The sequence below is a fragment of the Nuphar pumila genome, chromosome 16 (assembly GCF_984573655.1).
Source record: "Nuphar pumila chromosome 16, dmNupPumi1.hap1.1, whole genome shotgun sequence".
In the NCBI taxonomy this organism is placed as follows: Eukaryota; Viridiplantae; Streptophyta; class Magnoliopsida; order Nymphaeales; family Nymphaeaceae; genus Nuphar; species Nuphar pumila.
Window position 1 is genome coordinate 1,530,281 of NC_143264.1, and position 9,567 is coordinate 1,539,847.

Here is a 9,567-nt window from a genome sequence, read left to right on the forward strand (position 1 = left end):
TTGAGGGTTGCAGGTTGTGGGTTGATGGGTTGACGGGTTATGGGTTGACGGGTTGACCCGCCCGCCTAACCCGTTTATTAAACGGGTCAAACGGGTTGGCAGGTTGGCATACCCCTAACACGAACCTGACCCGTTTAATAAACGGGTTAGGCGGGTCAACCCGTTTACGACACGAACCCGTTTAAGCCAAACCCGAACCCGGCTAAGAAGCGGGTTGGCGGGTCGGGTCAGATTTTGTCACCCCTACTTACAACATTAAAAATCATCATTGTCCATAAGGTAGGAGGGACAAATTTCCCTTTTTTGCGATAGTCTTTGTCTGAAGATTGATTTTGCAATACTCCTATCTTGTATCAATAATACTATTTTACAATCTCATATAGGGATGGCAGTGGACCGGGGGAAAGCGGGGCCCGTCTCGCCCCATTTGGACCGGGGATGAAGGGTATGAAACAGGGATGGAGGCGGGGACGAAGGTTAAAATCCATCCCCGTCTGGGGGTGGAGGCAGGGATGGACGTGCACTTTTCCCCGCCTCGCCCCGCCTCATCCCCGTTTGAACCGGGGATGGAGGACATGAAACGGGGATGAAGGCGGGGGTGGAGGATAAAATCCATCCCCGACGGGGATGGAGGCGGGGGTGGAGGATAAAATCTTGAGGCGGGGCGGGGGTGAAGACCTTGTCCCCCGCCCCGCACCACTGCCATCCCTAATCTCATATTACTATTTTACAATCTCATAATCTATAAGCCGATCCGATTAGGATAACCACATTTCTATAATCAACAACTTTGCATGCACGCTCCTTTACTCAAAGACTGAGACACATAACACAGGCAGATGAGCACATCTATGTAACAGAATGAGAAGTGCTACTTGCTCCTCAGGCATCTCTGCATTTATAAATCATTCTTCTATTGTTCAAGAATATACAATGAAACGTATTACAGTTCTTTCTAGCTCAACTTTTCACTTATAAGCCCTTGAATTGAACCCACCAGAGCAAACAAAGAAAGGAGCAAGCATAAGAGACTAAAAGATTGCAAAATGATCCATTTCTGTGACCACTTCCTCACCTTCCTCTGCACAAAATACATCTCAACTGGGAAATAAATTGACAGGGGCCAAAAACTCAGGGCACCCAATAACCCCAACACATCATTGAAGTAAGGAAACAACATTGCAATCCCAGTTGTTGATGCCACATAAGCAGTTCTAGAGCATATCCTAAAAAGGTTTGTCCTGTAAGGTGGCAAGAATGGGATCCTTATTGTATAAAATTTGTTTATGAATCCTTGATTAGGATACTTGGAGGATAACCACTTCTCCATGAATGTAAACACTGGCTGGCTGTATACCTGAAGGAGCAAAGTGCAAGTATAAATAAATGGGACATACTTCTATCTGAAAAAATAAAATAAAAAATACCCACAAAATTTCCAAAGGTTGGTCCCTTAAAAGGGTGTATGCCATTTTGGGATCAACATGATGGAGTTGGCCAACTTAGCATCAGGCATATACTCTTTTTGATGGATTTAAGCACAGAGGATGAAGCAAAACATGCAATCAGGAATTCTGAAAGACTTCAGGGTGGATGTGCTTACTAAAGAAGAGAAAGAGCTCTTTTTATCCTGTATTTGGCTTATCTTGAAACTTGGCACCACCATATACAAAATTGATGCACATCGCCGTTATCATATATGCAGCACCCATATTACAATATTTCAAGTCAGTTATAGGCTGGTCCATTAAAATCTTTTGTTTAATTTCTTATTATCAAGGGAAACCTTTAGGTAGCGTTTGAATGAGAAGAGAGAAAACTAGGTTTCATAGAAATCTGGTTTTCTTTAAAACTTGGTTTTTGATAACTTGATTTCACCAAAAACAACGTTTTATTGGTGTTTGGATGACCCAAATCTTAAAAACTAGGTTTTGGAATTACAAAAAACAAAAAGAAAAAAGAAAAATAAAAGTTTCTGGTCATTTTCCGGTCAGCTACTAGCTAGGAAATGGCTGGGTTGTTGCCTCTCGGCAAGGTTGGCATCAGCTCGGTTATTTCTTAGCAGGTGGCTGGCCGGAAAATGGTTGGATATCTTAAAATTAAAAAACATTAAAAAAGTTTCAAAAAAGGAAAAAAATGACAGCCATTTTTTGTCCTTCCACCAATTGGGAAATAGCCGGGCTGGTGCCACTCGGCAAAGGAGGCACCGGTCCGGCCATTTTTGGACCAGCTGGATACCATAAAATAAAGAAAATGTTAAAAGGTGGCCCGACCAACCGCCAACCGAAAAGTGGCAGGTTCGTGTGCTGTGATTTTGGGGTCCATGTCCAGGATCACACTAAGTCAAATCTGATATTTATGCGATTAGGGAACACAAACAATTATAAAAAAAAACACAAGACAAGAAAATTTTACATGGTTCGTCAAAATCGCCTATATTTATGAGAAGGTACCAAGAGCCTTTATTAATATAATGATACAAGAGAATAAATAAAACCATAAAAGAAAATAACTAAACCTATCGATTTACCCATCAAGAGGAAGACAACAAAAAACTTCATCTAACTTGCCAAGAAAAAGCCATCACATTCTCTTTAACACCTCTCAAGAGAAACCCCAACTATCAAAGAACCACCCAAAAAAATAAAACCATCACCTTTGAACACCAAAAGAGATATGCATTCTCTTTTCTCTTTCTCCTAAGCCAAAAATTACCTCTCTACTTTTCCAAAAGAGAGCACACCCTCTATTTACAATTTATCAAAGGTTGAGGCTCTATTCATCGAGGAACTATATCTCATAATTCTAAACAAGAGTCCAAAATAAATTTTTTTATGTAGCAATGTGAGTCAGTCCAATAAAAACTCATTCAAACCGCAATCAACATCATGACAATGAATGCTGAAAAATGATTACAACAACAACAACAACAACAACTACGCCTTCATCCCAAAACAATTGGGGTCGGCGATATGAACCAAAAAAAAAATCATTCTGGGTCTTCCACATGAATCATTCTCCTCCAATCATTTCTATCCAATGCCATGTCCTCGGTGAGGTTCAAAGCATTCATATCCTTTCATATCATCTTCATCCAAGTCTTCCTAGGCCTACCCAGACCTCTTTTAACTAATATATTTTTCTATTTCTCCATCCTTCTAACTGATGCATCATTAGGACTTCGTCGAATATGTCCAAACCAGAGTTACCGGAAGCACCTAGGTAAAAGGAGAAGCACGCTTCCCCGAAGCGCGCTTCGGAAGTGCGAAATGTCACGCTTCTGAAGCATGAGGAGAAGCGTCCCCTTTTTTTGGGAAGTGCACTTTCCTTTTATGGGAAACACGTTTACCTTTTATGGGAAATGTGCTTCCCATTTATGTGAAGCATGCTTCCCCTTCGCTTTCCCATTTTTCCCATTTTTTTGCTTCTCCCTCGCATCCGGTTCGCTTCCTAGGTCGCTTCCGGTTTGCTTCCTAGGTCACTTCCGAGACGGTTCAGAATTTTCTTCTAAGTAGTCCCATGCTTCCCCGCTTTCTAAATTTTTGAAAGTGCCTCGCTTCCCGTTCCCGCTTCCCGTATCGCTTCCCATTTTCGCTTCCTCGACTGGTAACTCTAGTCCAAACCACCGTAGATGATTCTCTCTCATCTTATTTTCAATGGGTGCAACGCCTACCTTCTTACGTATCTCCTCGTTCTGAATCTTATCTTTTATTGTATTTTCACACATCCATCTAAACATACACATCTTAGCTACACTCATTTTTTGAATATGATGTCTCTTGGCAGCCCAACATTCCGTACCATATAGTAAAGCAGGCCTAATAGTCATCCTATAAAACTTTCCCTTCAACCGCAATAGCATTCTACGATCGCAGAACACTCTAATTGCACTATTCCATTTCATCCACCCAACCTTTATCCTATGATTTACATCTCCATCAATTTCTTCATACTTTTGAATGATAGATCCCAAATATTTGAAACAATCATCCACCGGTATTTCTTGCTCACCAAGCTTCACTACACTCCCATCACTACTTCGTTGCTTACTAAATCGACATTCCATATATTTTGTCTTACTCTTACTCAACTTAAAACCTCTTGCTTCCAATGTCGGTCTCCATAATTCTAACTTAGCATTAACTTCAACTCTAGACTCATCAATCAAAACAATATCATCAGCAAACAACATACACCACGACACATTTTCTTGAACTGATCTCGTAAGCTCATTCATCACTATAGCAAATAGGAAAGGGCTTAAAGCAGATCCTTGATGTAACCCAACCGTTATAAGAAAATTGGTTGTCACCCCTCCACAAGTGCGGACATTGGTTACTACTCCTTCATACATATCTTTAATTATACTAATGTACTTAGAGAGACACCTTTCTTTATCATTGTCCACCAGAGAACGTCCCTAGGTACGGTATCGTATGACTTCTCCAAATCAATAAAAACCATATGCAAATCTTTGTTCCTCTCTCTATAACTTCGCCTGTGTCTAATTGTTTAGTTATACACTGTCGGTCCCAAGCCCAGATAAAAGAGGAGGGTTGTGGTAGGCCAGTGATAACCAGCATAAAAACTTAGTCATACCGTATGAATATGAACCAATATGAAAAATGATTGGATATTCAAAATTTAAAAAAAGTAAAAATATGTTAAAAAAAGATTAAATGATCTTGCCATTATCTAACCGCCAACAACCGGTCTAGTGCCATCTGGCTAGGGAGGCATTAGTCCGGCCATTTCTTGGACACCGAATGGCTGAAAAATGGCCAGATAGCATAAAACAAAACAAAAAAATAAAAGAGAAAAAGAGAAAAATGGCCGGGCCATTTTTTGACCAGCCAGTTGAAAATGGCCGGGCTGGTGTCACCCTTGTTAGAAAAATGACCACAACGGTACCATCCAAGTAAAATATGGCTGACCGGTTATCAGTTTTTAAAGAGGATGTGGAGAGAGGATCGAGAGACGGGATCTCCTTCCACTCCCACCCTCACCCTCATAAACCAGGTTTACCTGGTGAAAAAACAGTGTGGGGGCAGTTTTTTCAAAACTGATTTTGACCCAGTTTTGAGAAAACCAAGTTTTTACCTAACTTGGTTTGGTGGCAGTCAAACAACCACCAAACCAAGTTTTAGTGCCATCCAAACGCAGCCTTGCACGATTTAGTCTTATGATAATCAGTTGATCAGTTGTGAATGTTAAGTGTCGGATTTTTTTTCCTTTTTTTGATGATGAGGAAATCTGTCCAAGGTGTCAAACCATGTGGGTTCAAAATGAGGACGAATCAAGTGATTTGACAAAACACAAATTTGGTGTCTTGGCCGTCGATCAATTCAATTTGTAAAATGATGACATCAGCACTTTTGGTAGATCCACTGCCACCCAATGAATGGTGGTGATTGAAGTGACGGATGGTGGTGATTTCAAAACACAAAATTTGGGATTACGTTCTTGCCCACTAGAAAGATGCTCCCAGTGATTTAACATAAGTGCACACAGGGAGAATTGATTTTTTTTTTTTGATAATCCAAGGGAAACCCATCACTGACCACACATTGATTGGCCTCCGGTTGGTAAAACCCTTGAGATCCCCTACCCACCGGGGAGTACAACTAACTTTGCAGTAAGGGATGCCATCCGTGGGTTTCAAACTTGTGACATCCCCGTTGACTTGGTGACATTCACAAGTCGTCCCAACCAGATGAGCACCTCGCGGGCATGGGGAATGAATTGTTTGACAGACAACAAAAGGCTGGAAAAAAAGAAAAAAGAAGGTTTCTTGAAGACAGTAATATATCATGTACTGTGGTCCAAGAGAATGGAGTAATAAGCTACCTGGTAGCCTCCAACTAAGTGAAGGACGATGCACGCATTAGCAAAGTCTACGAGCCAATATGGTTCATAAAACCCAAAGCCGGTCAAGAGATTTCCTGGTGTATCATCTCCAAATGCAGCATAGCCAAAGCATCCACAGCAAAGATAGAAGAAAGTTGTCATAGCAATGGCAGCGGCCGACGCCTTCTTCATAGTACGGTTTTCGGGAGGTGGAGACTTGATAGTATCCTGCATAAGAAAAAAAAAACATGTTAATCAAGTTGATGCTTATTTGAAGCATGGCTGCCTGTCAATAGTGATAAAAATGTCCAGCACCTTCAAGCAGCTAATGAAGTTGAACTTAGCAAAAGTTGTCTTCCGGATGATAATTATGTTTATTGAAATATAAATTCCTCAATGTGCATTTCAAAAGTTCAACTATGCAGTTTTTTTTTTCCATTTTTTTTGTGTTGTGTTTGATACCAATGCAGTAATGCTTTATATGGCCATTAATGAGTTTGAGGAGCCAAAAGTAGAGTATTGAACTCTTTAAGTGGAAGTTTAGTTTTTTCTTGATAACTCACCTCTATCTCAAGAAGAATCATGGAGTATGGATATGCAAATGCTATATCCCCCAGTGCTTGTGAAACCTTCCACACCTTCTGACTACTAGGAACTCCTTCTATGTTCCCATATACTTTTCCATTTTCTGCAATTTCAGTATTACAGAGCACATCAAAAGGAAACGATCAATACAAGGGAGGAATTCTTTGCTAAGTACCTAATTAAAAAGTACAAGAACCAATGTCCCAGCTTCAGTTTATTAATAAGACTGCTAACAGGATAGTTTGGTTCTGATCAGCTTAAGAGCTCAACAGAACAGCAGCATAAAGTTCACAAAACTGAGCTCAGAGCTGCACTCCAATGTATTTGCACACGTTTAAAGAATTAGGGAATGAAAACGAAAAAGCCTGGATGATGGTAAAATTAGTACCGATTACTCGGGCAAGTCCCAGTCCAAGTCCAATCGTAGAATAAGAGAAAGACATGATGGCAGCCACAGTTGAAAGCCAGCTCATGTTATGAAAATCTGGTATTTGGGAGAAAATAATCTGGATGAGCCCAAATGCTAGCATATAAAAACTATCCCCATATGTACATGATGCTTTGTGCCCTTCTTTGTGGAAACAATTTGACCTCTTGATAGCTCTGCAATGACCAAGGAATGAAAACATAAGCTAACCAATATAATGAATGTTGTTATTCTCATGTCCAGTCTTTAACTTTAGAATAACCAAAGTAGTTTTACCAACTGCTGCAATTGAATGATAAATAGGAATATGTATATATATGGTCAGCAGATTTATAATGGCTTATTTCATAATTTGCCAGTATAAAGCAAGGGTACCTCATGCTGGTTGAAGTAGTGATTGTATAAGCAATGCACATTCCATACAAGGTGACATACTGAAGCAGTCCACAAACCCATACCTTCTTTTTACCTGAACTAGTATTAGGAAGAAAAATTACAGAGGCTGCACTCTTAAAACTCAATAGTGGAAAGACAGGAAGTAGCTGAATATAATACCAAGATTGACTCTAACAGCATTCATATAAGTGTGGTTTCTTCTTCCTGTGACAGAATCCGGTGATCTATAACAGTCTGAGAGCAAGAAAGAAGAAGCACAAGTAACAAGTGCAAAGATTATAATCAAACTAGGCCCTGCTATCCATCCCAATTGTGCGGTACTCCACGAAAGTGACAGGACTCCAGCACCGATTACAGCAGTAATTATATGAGCAACAGAAGACCACACAGTTCCTGGTTGAAGAGTAGGTGTTACCAACAAACAGAATTGATCAAATAGATATTCACTAGACTTTGGATCTCTTTACCAGTTCTTATCACATGCTCATTGTCGTCATAGTCGTAACCCGGTGATTCATCAAAGTTGGCCTCTTGCTTTTCAACTTCCATTTCTTGCAATTCTCTGTTTTGCTTCACACTGTTGCGACTCGTTTTATAGATGAAAGGCTTTGAGAATATGCCAGTGCAGGGCTTGTTTATATGCAGTTCTGACTTAAGCAGCCCCATATGAGCAAAGTCTGTGGCTAGCAAGAGTGAGGTTTAGCTATGAATCTCTAGAATGGACACAAACCAGTGACAGATCTGAATGGATGTCTGGTTAATCAAAAGCAGATTCTACTGTCGGGGACTATTCAAGTCTTTACTATCATGGACCATTGCAGATTGAGAAACAGCAAAGGCTGGCAGGCCTAAAAAGTTGGTGTGAAGTCTCTATCCCATTCTAATGGGCTTGTCTTTTATTGTGAACTTGGGAAAAGAGGAGATTCCAATAATTGTTTGTTTGGTCCACCTAGCTTGGCATGGGCCTGGCCTAAATTGACTGATTCAGCCCCAAACTCTTGTAACCTAGCTCATGTGCCAGTTAACTAGGCTCTTATTGAGTAGCCTAGCTCAGTATAAGTTGTTCAGGCCATAATCAGAGTCTGACTTGGAATGGTCTGCAAGCTACCGAGAAAACGATCGGCTAAGTCTGCAAGTGCCCATGTCTCGAATTGGTTCTCACGTCTCAAGTTTCATTCGAGTCTGCAGCTTTAATGTGAATATGTTTTTCCTTCTCTCACCGAGTAATAGTTGAAGCAGGAGATGAACTCACTGTGATGTTTGTTTAAAGTTAATTCAACTTTAATTATAACCAACAAGACACCGAAGTGCATTAACTTGCATGTTGCCAGATAGTATCACATGAATTCTGAATTAAGAAGTTAGTAAGCATCCATGCAAATGAATTACCTTGTGAGAGATTATTAAAGGCTTCTGTTAATTTTGGTGATTGGATAATTTAGCTGTCAACATTCAGTGGCAGTTTATGAGATTTTCCACAAATTGTCAAAAGCATGTTTGTCATTTCCTGTATATTATTTTGCAAGAGGACAAAAACAGCAGAGAGAAACGTTGCTGCTCTATCCGAATATTGTACTCTACTCGCAAGCGATAACCAAGAAAGATGGGTTATTATTGCTTGCTATTTCCAAAAATGATACAAAAACCCCGTGAGTGTGTTGCAGAAGGAGGAACATTACATGTCTTGAAATTGCTAGGTATGGTTAAGCCACAGTAAACTTACAGCAACGAGCCCAACGAACCGAACACGGCATGTTGTTCGGCTCATTTACCAACAGATTGAGCTCGTGACTCTCTCGTGTAAAAACATTTCATGTTATTTATACATAGAATATATATACTATACTACACTTAATAGTTCATATTTTATGTATATATTTTCTATGCATCCTTCTCTTTGTATATATATTTTATGAATTCTTTTCTTTATATATTATGCTTAATATATATATTTTACATAAAATATGTGTATATTAATTTTATCTATATGAGCTCACCGGAGCTGAACACCTTGTGTTCGGGTTTGACTCATTTAAGCTAAAAGAGCTGTTCGCGGTTCAGCTCGCCAGCTATACTAACCTATCATGAAGGAGTTCATGACAAGCCAAACCGAGCCAAGTCACTAGATGTCGGTTCATTTACCAGGCCTATTTACAAGTTCAGAATGGGAGTAAAAACTAAAAAGAAATAGTAAGTCTATTTATCATTTTCTTATAGTACCATCACAAGTTCAGAATGGTTGCATGTTAGTTCGTTTCATGAGATTTAATCCTGCATAATGCAGTGGGAGAAAAGAAAGAGTACAAATACCC

At 39.9% G+C, this 9,567-nt stretch overlaps 1 protein-coding gene across 1 annotated transcript; it reads right to left on the bottom strand.

Annotated features, from left to right (window-relative positions):
* Positions 1 to 857: 857 nt before the first annotated feature.
* Positions 858 to 7,936, bottom strand: LOC149812621 (putative amino acid permease 7). The gene is made up of 7 exons (XM_089990882.1): positions 7,723 to 7,936; positions 7,415 to 7,648; positions 7,235 to 7,328; positions 6,821 to 7,035; positions 6,411 to 6,535; positions 5,848 to 6,075; positions 858 to 1,357 (listed from the first exon to the last, which is right to left on the bottom strand). The coding sequence occupies exons 1-7, from the start codon at positions 7,919 to 7,921 to the stop codon at positions 956 to 958; spliced, it is 1,497 nt and encodes a 498-aa protein (XP_089847008.1). The 5' UTR covers positions 7,922 to 7,936; the 3' UTR covers positions 858 to 955.
* Positions 7,937 to 9,567: the final 1,631 nt, after the last annotated feature.

Coding starts and splice junctions, on each gene's coding strand:
- LOC149812621 (XM_089990882.1), bottom strand. CDS start 7,921: ATGGGGCTGCTTAAGTCAGAACTGCATATAAACAAGCCCTGCACTGGC. Junction 7,036..7,234: donor ACTACTTCAACCAGCATGAG/GTACCCTTGCTT, acceptor TGGTCATTGCAG/AGCTATCAAGAGGTCAAATT. Junction 6,076..6,410: donor TGATTCTTCTTGAGATAGAG/GTGAGTTATCAA, acceptor TTTCTTATGCAG/GATACTATCAAGTCTCCACC.